This window comes from Canis lupus, chromosome 6, assembly GCF_011100685.1.
Source record: "Canis lupus familiaris isolate Mischka breed German Shepherd chromosome 6, alternate assembly UU_Cfam_GSD_1.0, whole genome shotgun sequence".
Classification (NCBI taxonomy): Eukaryota; Metazoa; Chordata; class Mammalia; order Carnivora; family Canidae; genus Canis; species Canis lupus.
In genome coordinates, this window is record NC_049227.1 from 76,410,116 (window position 1) to 76,426,251 (window position 16,136).

Sequence of the window (16,136 nt, forward strand, 5' to 3'; positions counted from 1 at the left end):
GGCCAGGAGGGAGGCCAGGTCATCATCGTCTCTCACAGATTTCTCTATGTTTTGCCTACCTGGTCTCCTCAACTCTTTTATGTCTATTCTAGGTGCAGCCAGAACTTTGCAAACAATATTTCTGATCTGGGCTATTGCCAGGTAGACCCTTAAATGGATCTCCACATATTTCAGTATAAAATTCAAACTGCCCATCTTCGCGTGGAAGGCTTTCCTAACTCTCCAGCCTTGTACCTCATTGTCTCTCTTGTGTGGTGTTTAAGCAATACTTGACTTGCTTCAGGTCCTTACACATGCCTCATTTGCGCTGTCCCTGGGCACGCAGCTCTCTGTTCTGCTGGTGAACTCTTACTGTCCTTAAGTCTCAGTTGCAATGACATGCCTCAGGAAAGATGCTTCAACACATGTTTCCAAAACACCCACTGCTTCTCCAAGCATCATAATAAACAGCATACGGGATGCAATTACTTGTTCCATGTCTGCCTTTCATGCTACAAGGTACATTCATCTGTTCAACAGCTGTCTTCTCAGGGACTAGGGAAGTACCAGACACAAAGTAAATAATTATTTTTTTATGAAAAGAATAATAAATATCTAGGTTGCAAAATCCCAATTTTCTGCAGGAGCTACACAGATAACTTCAGTGCTGGGGGGTAGCTTGGGTGGAATCTGTGGCAAACTAGATCTGCTCCATCAAAAGAGCCCAGCAATACTCAGTTCCACCTAATTATTGTTACCAGTTGTGAATATGGGTTCTCCTGGGTCGTCCATTTTTTTTTTAAAGGTTTTATTTATTTAGTTGAGAAAGAGACAGAAAGAACGCACGCAGGCACAAGCAGGGGAGGCAGCAGAGGGAGAGGGAGAAGCAGACCCTCAGGTCCAGGACCTCGGAATCATGACCTGAGTCCAAGGCAGACGCTTAACCAATGGAGCCACCCAGGCCTCCCCTAACCTTTTTTAAAAGGCAAGCCAGGAATCCAGACTTTTTGATAAAATCTGATATTTTTTTTAAAATCTGATATTTTATAAGTTAATCACTAACTCATTAAAAAAAAAATAGGCAGGCCAAGCAAAACATGTTTCAGATCTCAGGGCAAAGAACTGATAAGTAATGACAGTCCTGGTCTTGCACGGCTGCTTCAGATCTATCACTACCTTCTGGTATCTTTTTGAGAATCTTAGCTAATATCACATAGTATGCATCTAAAACACAATTTGTCATGATTCTCTACACAATAACCTCTTCCAATAAATTTTTTAGTCGTGTTACTTTCCCAGGTCTCTAGGATGAAAATCTCATCATCTTTAATCCCTCCTGTTCATCCCCGAATCTAGCAAAATGCCAAATTCTGAAAGGTCTTCCTTCGGATTAGTGAATTGAAAAGGATTTAGAGTGAGATAGGCCAAAGTTTGTATTTTTTTTTTTTTTTTTTTTTTAGTTGTATAACCTTTGGGAAATTCTTCAACCTCCTTGTGCTTCCGTGGCCTTACATTTAAAATGAAGAAAACGAAACCTGGGTGTCAGAGTTGTTCTGAGGACAAAAGAGCTATCATTGCATATGAAGGGCCTTGCACACAGTAGGTGCTCAATAAATACCCCTCGCATCTCCTGCCTTCTCGTTACTTGCTCTGTCGCTTGTTTTCTTCTTTTCTGTTGGCGCGCTGGCCCAGGCACATAAGCTAATGTAATTTTAACTTGCCTCTTGCAACTGGTTTTGGATTACCCACCATGTGAAGAAAAAACCTGACAAACTAGAGCTACTTCATACATTTGAGGCCCTCAAATCCCTTTGTAAATTATATTCCTTTGCAGTCCTATACTTGATGCAGCCTCTTCTTCCACCGTCTCCGCTCACTTAAAGATCGCCACTTCCCATGCTCTCAGTTCAACGGCTCAAGCATTTCTGGAACACAGGAGCCTCCTATCATTTGAATCAAATTTCAATATCCATCCCATCCCTCAAGTCCCACAAACCATCACCATCTGTACCTATATCTCCTCGGTTCTCTCTCATTTAAATGGAAGAAGCGTGCCTGTTCTTCTCAAAGACATCCTCTTCGTGAATCCTATGTGAATCCTATGTGAATCCTATGTCCTCTTGCTTTCAGGACTTGCGGGAATTATTTTCTTTCAATTTATTCTTATCAGTGTACAAGCGCACTTTAATGTCATGGATCTTCAAAACAAACAAACAAATACTTATCTGACCTCCAACTTCTCTCTAGCTCGTCTCATTTCTCTGCTCTCCCTCACAGTGCAACCTTCTAAGAGTCTTGCGTGTCTCCACCATTTTCTTTTCAACTCACATCATGGGGTTTTTGCCCCACTACTCTTACCAGAGTCACTAATTACCTCCACACTAGCGGATACAACGGTCCCTCCTCTGTCATTTTCGTCAATCTCTTGGTTTCCGCGCCCTCTTCTTAAGGCACTTTCTGTTCTCTTCTGGCTTCCAAGGCCATTCATGGTTCCTCCTATACCCACAGCCCTTTCTCTCCTTGCGCTCTTCCTTGGCAATAGCAGTGCTTTCTAAATCTCTATGTAGGTCTTTCTCTCTTACCTCTCAAACCCATGCCATTAGCAAACGACAAAGCTTAGTCTAAAATCCTACTTCTCGGGATCCCTGGGTGGCGCAGTGGTTTAGCGCCGGCCTTTGGCCCAGGGCGCGATCCTGGAGACCCGGGATCGAGTCCCACGTCGGGCTCCCGGTGCATGGAGCCTGCTTCTCCCTCTGCCTGTGTCTCTGCCTCTCTCTCTCTCTCTCTGTGACTATCATAAAATAAATAAAAATTAAAAAAAAAATTTAAAATCCTACTTCTCCTTACTACTCTCAACCTAGCTGAAGCAACCCCCTGCTCCCCTGAATAACTACTGAGGGTCTAATGTCACCTTCACTCTCAGCTACCCACAGTTATTCCTACACTGCTGCAAGGGTGGTATTTTCACAAATATAAGTTATTTCACATCGTCTTTTTTCCTTAAAGTCCTTCCATGGCCCCTGAACTCACTCAGTATGAAATCTAAAGTCCTTCCCATCTTATTAACTAGCATGATGTAGCTCCACTACCTACCTACCTCTCCTCCTGCATCTGCCTCTTGTTCCCCTCTTCCTCTCACTCATTACACACCCACCTTCTTCCTGTTCCTTGAACACGCCACTATCATTCCTGCCCTAGAGTATTCCTCCTGGCAATGTTCTTTCTCGCACCTGCATGGTGCATTCCTCTCTTTCATCCGAGACTCAACATAATTCTCCTCCTTTTTTTCATCACGGCACTTACTGTTATGTGACATTTTCTTTTAAAAATTACTTCTGTTCCTTTTCTGCAGCAGTGAAGATTTTGCAAAAATCTTGTAGGCCTTACTCAATAATGTATCTCTGGTATCTAGAACAGTTGTCTGCACATAATTGGTACTCAAGAAATGCTTGCTGGATGAATGAACAATCAATGAATATATATTACCTAATATTTATGTTTTTAACACCATTTCGAAAAAACGGCAGTAAGAATCAGCAAATAGGTTGCTTACTCAGATTTCAGCAAGATTTGATACTGGGTAAAGGTTAGAAATAGGTGATAGGAGGAAAATAAAGTGATATGATGAGTAAGACTTCAGTTGGAAGATTGTAAAACAGTTCAAAAACTGACTGGGGTACTATGGATGTCCTAGTTTCTCACTGACGCACAAAAAGGGATGTTGATACTATAAAGTTTTGAAACAGTGAAATATTTTAAACTAAAATAGAAATCGGAGTAAGATAAAAATGATCTAAAATTTTCCACACATAAACGATGTTTGTTTTTTACAAATTTGTCCTTCATCTCACTTTTCCATGAGCCCCCATGGAGTCCACCTACATTATTTATTTATTGAAAAAAAAAACTATGCATTTGAATGTTAAAATAATGGCAATAAAAGAATACTTTTGGAGAAAGATGCTTCAGGCAAGAGACCGAACAGAGTCAAATTTTTATTATGCATGCATCACTCATGTGGGTTTCATTCTGGAGATGGTTTTATATACGCAGATAAATGCTACACCTGTGGCACCAGAGGAGACAGTGATGCACCACGAATATCTCTGAGGGAGGACAGAGTTGAGGTCTTTTTTTTCTTTTTTCTTTTTTTCCTTACTTAAGCTCGGGATCTTAGGAGAGCCCTCCATAGATATATGTTAGGTTCTGCATGTAAAATGCCAAGGTTATGGATAATTCCGTGTTTCCAAAATACAGATACTTAAGAAATCACATGTTCATGTGCAATTTAAAAAATGAGGCAAAGAATAAAAAATAAAATAAAAAAAATTAAAAAATGAGGCAACTTTATTAGACAAATGGCAGTTTTCACGTTCTCCATTTGTAAATTGAGGCCATGTTTAATCGAGAGCCAGGCTTTTCATTTTTCTCAATCATGCCATTGTTTAATCAGCAACTATAGTGATACAAATAGCGTCTTCCACTTCGGAAGATTCCTTTTGAGTAGAAGAAAAAAGAATCAATCATCATTCAAGTTTTGATGAACTAAGGTCAGAATTGTGAACTAACATTTCGACACTGGTCACCTTAAAATATTCCTTCTGTGGCCCCTTTGATCTCATCAGATTTCTTGCTAAACAACCAAGTGCCCAAATAATTTTGTTTAAGGGCCCAAGAAAAACATGGCCTCGGACTCCTAAATCTAAGGTAGCAAATATCGGTGAATAAAAAGAAAAAGAATCAGTTAAATTGAAGATATACGGTGTGTGTGACATCAGTGGACGGTCTTTTGCTTGTTGAGCATCCGTTCCTCTCTTTCCATTAGGACCCTGGCCTTCCCTTTAAGATCATCGCTCATTGTATATTCATTGGAGAAGCACCTGGAGTTTGAATCTTGAACAAACACCATGATCACATGGGGATGTTTGGAGACCAGGTTCCTCCCAAAGGAGCTCCGTGTGGCCCACCCGGCTGCTGTGCTGCAGATTCTGTGCAGCAACCCGGAGCTCGCTTGGTTCTCATCCTTTTCCCATGTCAAGTTCTCCAGGCTCCTAGTAAGTTAATGAGCCCCTGACATATTTCCAGGAAATGTTCATCTTCACCAAAAATGAGCCATTTCTCTTCACTCAAGAGTTACTCTTCATTCTACTGTTTTCATGGTTTTCAGATACTTTATACATTACTTGAGCCTCGCCACGATCCTCAGAAATGCACAGGAACCCATCAGTTGGCGTCCTCCGCAGACGAAGCCACGGTTCAGAGGCGTCAAACAGCACGTCTGGAGCCTCGTGGTTAATCAGCAGTGGATTTGGGTTAAACCCAGGCCCTTGTTCTCCAGACCTGTTCACGCTCAGGCTGACACGCTCAGGCTCCGGGACCACGGTCACTGTCACAATGCTTCCCTCCCTTGCTCATCATTTTCAACTATTTAAAAGGAAACTCAAGGGGCTGGATCACAAAACATTAAGTCTGAGAGAGATTGTAGGGGATCTATGCCTCCTTCCTCCCCACCTATGTGAAAGTAGGGTACACGACACCCTGCCTCCGACTGTCTCAGAGTCAGAGAACACGGTCCTCCCCCCGAGGGAACATCACGGGCCGGGTGTGACCCACAGGGACGAAGCCCTTGGGGTGGGAGAGGACCACACAGATGCCGCCCGCGGGGCGGTGGGTCGTGGACTGAGGGGGGACGGTCCCCGCGTCCTTCCCCCCCAGAACCGCAGCCAAGTCAACAGACACCCCAGCCCATCAAACCCAAGCCTTCTCTTGGGTGACCACTGTCCTGCGCCGGCTCCCGCGCCCCCGTCCTTCCTGACCCCCGGCCACTGTCACAGGTCCTGCTCTTTGTAAGACCCCAGCCATGCCCGGGGGCGCGGGGAGGGTGCCCCGCAGGCCTGCGGCAGCCACGGGCCACGGCCACACGGAGGGTCGGCGACGCGCCTCGCCTGCTGGGGACCACGGTGGCCTGGGGGACATCAGAGGAGCTGCCCCGGGCCCTGATGTGCCAGCAGCACCCTGAAGGAAAAGGGGGTGCCGGGCCAGGCCTTCCCGGGGGGCAGGGTCCAGCTGCACAGTCGGCCAGGAGCCCCGCCACCGAGGCCACCAGCAGCGCTCTGCGCCTGGATCCCGGTTCCTGTCCCCCCGTCTCCCTGTCTCCCCGTTCCCCGTCTCCTGTCCCCGTTTCCCCATCTCCCCGTCTCCCTGTCTCCCCGTCCCCCTGTCTCCCTGTCCCCCTGTCTCCCTGCCCCCTGCCTCCCCGTACCCCCATCTACCCAGCACCCCAGCCTCCTGTCCCCCCATCTCCCCATCTCCCATATCCTGTCTCCCCATGCCTCTGTCTCCCCATCTCCCCATCTCCGTGTCTCCCCATCTCCCCATCTCCCAGCTCCTGTCTCCCCATCTCCCTGTCCTCCTGTCTCCCTGTTTCCCAGCTCCCTGTCTCCCCAGCTCCTGTCTCCCCATCTCCCTGTCCCCCTGTCCCCCTGGCTCCTGGTCTCCCCATCCCCCTGTCTCCCTGTCTCCCCATCTCTGTGTCTCCCCATCTCCATGTCCCCCTGTCCCCGTCTCCCCGTCTCCCTGTCTCCCTGCCTCCCTGCCTCCCGTCCCCCCATCCCCCTGTCCCCCGTCCTCCCAACCCCCCATCTCCCCACCGCCCGGTCCCCCCGCTCCGGCCCCGGCGCCCACCTGTGGCCCTGGAGGAGCAGCGGCGGCCTCGGGGGCCACCTGTTCGCGCCCCACAGCCGGGGCAGCGCTCTAAACTGGACGCACGTGGGGACGGGTTTATTTTCACGTTTTCTCTGTACCTTCAGGAACTCGGATTAAGCAAGCGCTGACTGAGGTCCAGGGCGGAACACAGCCGGGGACGGAGGCCCTTGGTGGGTGCCGCGCTCGCAGCCCAGGCCCTGACCCAGGCCCTGACCCAGGCCCTGACCCAGGCCGCCCGACTGAGAAAACTGCCACACGCGGCCTTTATCGAAAGGTGCTCCTCGGCCTCGGCCACCCTGCGGCAGCCCCTGCGCGCTGAGCCCGCTTTTTAAAAGTGGCAGGTGGCGCATCTGTGCAGAGACGGAGCGTTTGGCAGCAAGAAGGGACCAAGTACTGCTGGACGCTACGGGCTCGGGCAAACTGGGACGCGCTATGCCCAGTGAGAAAAGCCAGTCCCTGAGGGCCAGGGCGTAGGATCCCACTGGATGACACGTCCTAAAGCGGCAAATCCACAGGGAAAGAGATGTCTAGGAATTAGGGAGGCAGGGGATGCGAAGTGACTGCTAACAGGTATAGTGTGTTTCTGGCTGGGGCTGGGAGGTGATCGAAACCTTCTAGGATTAGACAGTGCTGATGGCATCGCAATTCTGCAAACATAGTAAAACCACTAAATTGTACATATTTTGTAAGGGTAAATTTGGTAAGTATATAAATTCTAACTCAATAAAACTGCCATTTTTTTTTTTAAAGAGTGTAGGTTCACTGCCTATCTTTTCTTACGAAGGAACACTATTTATTCTGTGTTTGTGAGTGTTTTCCATTGGGCTCTGAAAACATCCTCTAATGGTGAAATAATAAAAGTACTGCATGGGACCTCTGAAGTGTTTATTTAGCAAAGGAAAGAATGGCAGTTCTGAAAATCCAGAAGTGTGGGAGCTACCGATCTGGGTCACGCCGAGGCAGCAGGGGCCGCGTGGAGACATTATCAATATGCTTCTAGAAAATTAGCAAGTTTTAAGAATGTGCAGTTTAATATTCAAATGACTATGGGTCCGTTTGGTCTTCTTGTTAATTATTTTAAGATAGTTGTGTGGCTTCCCTGTATCTCATCTGTCTTGTGATCCTTTGAATGTTTCATGGTATTATGATAAGAAGCCACTTCTCCTTTCTCACATATAAAACTCATATTTTATAAGTAAAATGCACATGACCTTAACTTTTAAATGACTTGGAAGATTGGAAATTCCCAGAATTAGCTTCGATAGTAGCGCACAGTCAAGGTGATGTCCTTTTCTTCTCTTCATTATGAGCCAATAGGTTTTTGTAGAAATCTATATCAAAATCAATTGAGATGCCATATTTTTCTTACCCATGGAGTTTTCTTTCTTTTTCTTTTCTTTTTTTTTTCTTTTTCTTTTTTTTTTTTTTACCTACATGGACAAAATAAAATTTCCCAATTTTATCCGTATACACAGAGTTGTTATGACTACTGGGGAAAGGCAGGTAACTTCTAGGCAAGTTTCTATGGTGGGTTTCTACTATCATCTTGCTTTTTATAATTTAATTATTTGTTTCTCGGCAATTTTCTTTTTCCTTTCTTCCTCAGGGACATTATCTTGTCTCCTGGTTTTAAATTCTCATCTCCAGGTGGATAACTCTTAAGTCCATCTCCAACTCTGACCTCTCTCCTGAGTTCCATCACATTTTGTTTACTTCTTTCTTTTTTTTTTTTCATTTTGTTTACTTCTATGTTGAATACCTCCATGTGGACGGATCTTTTTATTTGAGATACCAATGTCTAAAACCAAGCTAAGAGTTAGATGTGTCCAGAGGAATGTCAGTAAGGTGGCAAAGCAATTAGAAAGCATGTCTTTGAAAAACGGTCAAAAAAAAAAAAAAAAAAAAACCCTGGAAACTCATCTTGGAGAAACAGAACCTTAAGGTAAAGTATAGAAATTCTCTTAGAATATTTGAAGGATCAGAGCAGTCATGCCAGAAGCAGAGTTCTTTGTCCGAAGAAGGCATGCGTTAATAATCTCTGTATCACCCCACGTGGCTAGCCCAGTTTTAGATGCATGGATAGATGGGTGGGCGGGCAGATATCATTAACATATTGCAGAACATTCTAATAACCAGAGCTTCCCCAACATACAATAGTTTGCTTCTTAATTTGGTGACGTCTCCCACTAACAGAAATATTAACGAAGAGGTTGGATGACTGTTGCAAGAGCGATATTAAGTCGGCATTTCTGCACTGGGTAGGAAGTTAGATCGGTTAAGGGCAGTGCTCCTCATGGGACATCAAGCACAACTTTTGTTCAGTTACTGAGCTTTTGACTTGCTACTGTAGCACGGCCTCGTCTAGCCTAATGATTACACCGTCTTCGATAACGGTTTTGGACAGGAATCGAACATCCCACGTGGCCTAAGAGAAGTAAATTAACTTTTCTGGCCTGGATTTGCTTAATAGGTAATAATCGAGCGCTGAATATAACAATCTCCCAGGCTGCGTCTACTCAAACATAAGACGACATTGTGATTCTGTGAGTCAGGGAAATTTTCTGGGAAAACAGTGGTATTATCACAAATGTGCTGGTGCGATTTGTGACAATTGCTGGTAGAATCAAAAACCTACACCCGATATAGGCAGGGCACTGATTTCCTAGAAGCTGTCTTAGGAGATTGTAGAGATAAAGTCACACCACAAGATTTTTTTTGTTTGTTTGTTTGTTTTTTTTGTTAGAGAGTCAATGCCCAGGACTATCTTGAGATGTCACAAAACCTCGCTCTTGTTTTACTCGGGGTAGTTCACATGGCAGTTTTCTTCATCTGTGGTAGGGGAATGAGGGATACCGATTATTGAGGATTGCTCTATCCCAGGTACATTCCACGTGCATTACCTCACCCAGTACTCATTTATCTACTACCTCCGACCTCCCAGCTATGGAGCCACTGGCAACCTCTATTATTGCCCCAGTTTTGTTAATGAAGAAACAGAGACTCCCACAAAATAAAATATCTTTCCAACCAAACAGCGGCGCCAAGATCTAATCCTAGGTTTGTCGGGTCCAAAGGTCAGGTTCTTGATCTCTAAGATATTTCAGGGTAGGTTGTAAACTTTAATATGGAGAAAGTCTTCTAGGTCCGGTGCCTCAGATTTCATTGCACCCCCTTTTACATGTGGTGAAATCGATCTCATCTGCCAAGGTCACTCTCTCTGTGTCTTTCGATTTTGGCCACGTATTAGCTTCTCCGAATTAGATCTATTCCCTTTATTAAGGTTCCTCTTCAGTTTCAAGTTTCTCAGCAGTTTTTCTCTTTAAGGCTTCTTTTACTTCTCTCTTCCCACACTCCTTCATACATAATATACACCCGTTACGGTCCATTACTCTGTCTATAATTTTAAGTTGGGTTCAAAATAACAAGCAAAACGGTACTAAATTATAAGCTGTGTGGGTTTTCCATCACTGTGTGAAAGGCATGTCATTTTGTATTTTTACCTTTTACTACAGCAAATTAAGTAACACAGATTGAACCACTCCTAATCAAAAAACTTCCTGTTCTTTCACATCTATTTTCACGTCTTTTCTGACATAGTCTTGACATATCTTTTGCTAATGTCATTAACCTTGACTCTGTTCTACACCTGTTGCATAAGGTCTTACAGTAGCAATTCTTAGCCAGCTAGAATATTCTCAGGATCAAGTATCAGAAGGGAAAAAAATAAAAACTTTACAAAATGTAATTCTTTTCATAATGTAGTATCAAAAATACAAACAGCTATCTCATTTACTCAACGGCTTTGAAATCACCATGGTAACCATGCCAGGGAAACCTAAAGAAAACAATAAAAGAAAATGGCGGACAAAAAAGGTTTTATTTAATTTACCTTTGAAGATTAAGCTCCCTAAGACTCAATACTCTGCCTACTTTTCCTCATGAAACGATGACTGCCTAACATTTTGTCTGCTGTGTACACTGTGGTGATCTCCCCCAGAGTCCTTGCACCCCTTCCCTTTGCGTGGTGGCCAGCAATCACAAATCCATAGACGTGGCCCATCATTCTTCAACTCCATCAAACTAATCTCATTTTTCTTGCCATAATGGATTTGATAGCAAAGGGATTGGATCAGCAATGGACATATAACACAATTAAGGCCAATGAGACCCAAGAACAAGTTAAGACTTTCTTGTCCTCAGAAAAAGAGAGTTTTTATTTAACTCCTTGTTTTTCTAATATGCGCAAATATATCCCTGTACTATTATGATCATATCTCAGCAGCGGATAATTTAGATCCTATCTCAATATCAAGTACATTAGAAGAAAGTGACACAGGACTGTTATATGAAAGTGACAACCTTGAATTTGGGAACTGGAAGAAACTTTGAGAGATTATGTGAAAGATCTTTGAACTATAGGAAGCATACCGATAATAAAAGATTAACAATTTCTCCGCAATCCAATACATGGGGAAATTATACTGAGTGTTTGGTTTACTTGTATTATTTTTAGTTATTGCTGATCCAAGCTTACGAAGGCTCCTAGTGACTCACTTGGTTTATGAGACTCTCCAGTGACACTCTCTGCCTAACTCATGGAGTCAAACAATGCTGTGTGGCTCTCAATTCCTTTCCTAATCTGGGTCCTCCACGCTCTCCCTCCTCTTACATGTTGTCGGCACCCCTCACATGTACCTGCAGCTCCAGACTCTCCTCCTCCCCTCTCCATATGTATCATCTCAATTTTTGCATTTATACCTTGTGATCAAGCCTCCTCCCTCCCCCTGCAAGAATGAAACTCTTCTCTACAACAGTATTTGGCTCTTGGGCTCTGATTACACATGATCATGCTTTTGCCTCTAAAGCTTCAGTTTTCTCTGTAATTAGATTGTTAGATGCTTGAGAGTAAGGATTGAGATTTATTTCTCCTACACCCCCTAAAGCCTCAAACACTGCGTAGTAATGTACCTATTAAATAAGTACTTGATTGATAAACCGTGTTTATACCATTTGTTTTACACAATTTTCTGCTTGGTTCTAGAAAAAAATTTTGAATAACTTGATTGGCTTAGGGCTGTCAAGATTCAGCAAATAAAAATACAGGATGCCAAGATAAATCAGTATTTTTTTAGTATTCGTATGCTGAATGAAATATTTGGGGTATAATTCTACCAAAAATTTCCTGGTTCTTAGTTTAAAATTCAAATTTCACTGGATATCCCTTATTTATCTGGCAATCTTAGATTAGTCTGTTCTAAAAAAAAATACTTATGCTTACTTTTCCTAAATTAGAACTAAAAGTCACATTTATGAGTGGCTTAAACCTTTTACCATTTTGCTAATCAAGTCCTGTAGTACATGAAGTTCTCTGCATTGTTCCACTTGGTAGCGGCAACAAAGAGATGGAAAGTCACCATGCATGCTAGTGTACCGGGAGGAGAAGGTGAATAAGATGCCATCTCTGCCCTCAAGAAGTTCATGGTCCTTGGGAGAAACAGCCCATTTCACATCAGCCTCAACTTGATGTGTATCTCCATGGTAATCCATACAGTTAAAACATTTTTTAAGCCTGACCCAAACTCCTGTCCCAAAATCCAAGATGACACTACATACTTCAGTTGTCAAAAATGAAGTATATTGGTTTTGAAGTACACATTAAATAGTTCCTGCCTCTGAAGTATTATATTAATACCATAATTTATAACCCTAAGTGAAAACAATTACTCATAATTTGTTTTGATATGAAAACAATTATTCATAATTTGTTTTGATAAGCATATTATTCTCTTAGTTTTTATTATGGAAGTTTCTTTTCTTGGTTCCTGGGTATTTAATATGCTTTTTTTTTTTTTTTTAGCATAAGCAATGGAAATGTATTGCAGGACATTTTTTTTTTCCCTTCTGAGCCATTGTATAAATCCTTTACAGGTAAATGCTATGCCAACTACTTAATGTGAGTTACTTATTTCGATGATCATTGTGGTTTAGATTTTGAACCTCTCTGCTGTGTGGCCTTGGTCTGTGTCAGCTAGTCTTTTATCATCCATCTTTTCTGCCATGGAGAACAGGAGACAAGAGAGATTTTCTTTGCATAGCCAAGTGTCATAATGGTTTTGTGTGTGTGTGTGTGTGTGTGTGTGCAGAATTTGATATTAGTTAACTTTTTAGCTATACTATGCTTATATATGTATGCCATGTATTCAGTGGTGTCTATAATAATCAAAGATTCCAAATTCCAGAAATAACAGCATGTTTTTCATAATAGTATTAAGTGTGGCTATATGTGTGGAAGGATTAGACTTAGAACAAGTAATTCAAGGTTTTATAACAATGTTGTCTTAACATACAACATAAAATTTTACTTCTGGAATATAGTGTCATATATTTCTTTTTTTTTTTTTTTTACAAACATAAGCTATTGATCTCAACCCACCAATACTGATCACAATCTGTCTTTTCATGGAGGCCATTTTAAATTAAAATAAGGCATAATTCTTAAAATGATGATTTCCGTGGAGCTCAACTGGTTACTAATGTATCACATGAAGTTACAAATGACATGGTATTAATATATATCAACAAGAATATTGGGGAAAGTTCTATCAGTTTGAACAATTTGCTGATTATCCAGATGGAAGGCTATAGTTAACATTATCATTATGCCAAGTCTTTGGATATTATGAAATATTCATTTACAGTGTATAGTTTAGGTTGTCAAAGATTACCTTGGGTAGCTCTTCAATTTGATTGGCATCTAGATAAAGCTCCTCTAATGTCCGCTCAAAGTTAAAGACCTCCTTTGGCACCTGCTGAAGACTGCAGTGGGAGTAGTCTAAAACTGAGATGATTTCTTCTTCACCTCGGAAACATCGGCACGGCACCAGTCGGCCGATAATTTTCCGTTTGGTGGTCATCTCCAGGCACTGCACTAGAGGAAAAAAACAGAAAAAAAAACTCTGCTTAATTGACTGCTTTTGGAGTGCATTCCTGCAATAGTAAAGCTTTAGAAATTTGATTTTGGTATGTATTTTATGATTATATAATGCTTTCAAGTTTGTAGGAGATGTACATGCATTATATCAGTTAATAGTTGAACAGCCCTTCAAGGTATGTGAGATAGGTTTTATTCCCATTTAACAAATAAAGAAATGGAATTCAGAGAGGTTAAGAGATTTCCCATCATCACACAGTTTCGGAATGGCAAGATCTAACCAGAATACAATCCTGATTCAGTGCCATGCGATTACCATGCTTACACTCTCACTTGATGGATAAATCTATCTTTTTAAAAAAACTTTACACAAATTACAATGCAGAACAGAAATATCTGGAATTTGTTGGAAATGATTACATTTTTCCCATTCCTGTAAAAATATTCAAGTTTCACTCCTAAGGTTTATGATGACCTCTTTCTGACCCACAAATTCATTCCATTAATGAACACATATTTATTGAACAACCATATGTTCCAGGCACTGCTCTTATACCTGGGATAGAGTGATGAATTGAAGTAAGTCCCTGTTTTCATGAAGCTTCTATTCTACTGCAGCTACAGATTAGAGATGGATTGGTTATTTGCTTCAGAATGAGAACCAATCTTTATGAATCTTACAATTTTAATGGGAGAAAGCAATTTATAATCATGGCAGAAATTCCTGTAACATCTTTCTCTAGGTTAAAATGACCAAATACCATGAAATACACATATTTGTAACGTGCCACTCATATCACTTTATTAAATCTATTGATTTTTCATGCTATTCTTCTAGACTGTAAGTCTCTTGAGAGTAGGATCTATGTTTTATTCATTTTGCATTTGTCTTGGTGCTTGACAATATAGTAAATACTAAATAACAAATGTAGAATGAACAAATGAATTTGTATGGAACCACCAAAGACCCCAAATAGCCAAAGCAATCTTGAAAAAGAAAAGCAAAATTGGAGGCATCAGAGTTCTGGACCTCAAGTGATATTACAAAGCTGCAGTGATCAAAACAGTATGGTCCTGGCACAGAAACAGACACATAGATCAAAGGAACAGAATAGAGAACCCAGAAATGGGCCCTCAACTATGTGGTCAATTAATTTTCAGCAAAGTAGGAAGGAATAGCCAATGTGAAAAAAAGAGTATCTTCAGCAAATGGTGTTGGGAAAACTGGACAGCTTCATGCAAGAGAATGAAGCTGGGCCATTTTCTTATACCTCACACAAAAATAAATTCAAAATGGATGAAAGACCTGAGTATGAGACAGGAAACCATTAAAATTCTAGAGGAGAACAGAGGCAGAAACCTCCTTGACTTTGGCCATGGAAACTTCTTACTAGACACGTCTCCGGAGGGACGAAGTGGATGTGGAAATGGGTTAAATGGGTGATGGGTAATAAGGAAGGCACTGGTTGTTGTATCTAAGTGATGAATCACTAAATTCTACACCTGAAACGAATATTACACGCTGTATGTTAACTATCTGGAACATAACTATCTGGAACATAGTTAACATAGAATCTAAATAAATACTTGAAACTAAAAAAAAAAAAAAAAAAAAAAAAAACCCAAAAATACAAGCAAAAAAGGAATTCATGAATGGATAAATGAATATACTTAGGACTCCACCATCAGCTATTGACAATTTGTTTGAAAAGCTTCTCATTATAACTAAAAGGTCACTCTCTCTGCGAATGTCTCTCCAGGAAGAATCACTAGAGTCTTTCTCTGAGTTCCCAGAGCACAGATCACGTCACTTCCCAATTAGATGTGCCATTTCCCCCCTAGGTAAGTTCTCTGAGGAAAATATCTTGTCTTATTCATTTTTGAATTCACAGACACGGTACCGTTTGCCAGCTACAGAGTAGTACTCAATGAGCATCAATTTGAAATGTGAACTTTTTGGGTTGATTTATTTGATTTACCAAGGTAAGTTTATTGCTAGAAAGCAGTGTTGGTTTGCAAAAACAATACAGCATTTTGCTTTTTAAATTGCTCAGGTTAAATCAAATTTGGAGGGAGATGAGTAGAAAATGACGTTGGACGTTCAGCCCAAGCCGTCCTCATCCTTCCTTTAACTCCAACATTGATAACATGATAAAAAAAATAAAAAATAAAAAATAAATAAGAAATAAACTAATTAATTAAAAAAAAAGATAACATGATATTTTGACGACAGGTTCGTGAGTTCGTGCTTACAGATGGGCATGTGCGCATGCTATTCTGTAGGAGGCCAACTGACAACATTAAAAGGATGGCCTTTCTTCCTCATTGTTTTCTCTCTTGCATACCTACACTGCACATCTCTAGGAGCCTGCATCACAAGGTTTTGTAATTGTTATTTCACTTGACCTTACTTGAAATCCCTGATTATCAGTTGGCGCCTTCTCTGTCTCTACCGGGCCCCGGCACGTATTCGGCAGCCGGTAAATGCATCTAGTAAACACCCGACACATATTAGGCCCCT

The 16,136-nt window shown here is 41.7% G+C and overlaps 1 protein-coding gene across 8 annotated transcripts in view; it reads right to left on the minus strand.

Annotated features, from left to right (window-relative positions):
• LRRC7 (leucine rich repeat containing 7) overlaps window positions 1-16,136 on the minus strand; it is a 492,235-nt gene that overhangs the window by 289,430 nt on the left and 186,669 nt on the right. For all 8 annotated transcript variants that reach the window (XR_005361438.1, XM_038541686.1, XM_038541687.1 and 5 more), the window contains exon 3: window positions 13,410-13,612. Coding sequence is in view for 7 of the 8 variants with exons in the window: in XM_038541686.1 (XP_038397614.1) it covers window positions 13,410-13,612 (203 nt within the window). In the remaining variant the exon portion in view is untranslated. The remainder of the gene's footprint in view (window positions 1-13,409; window positions 13,613-16,136) is intronic.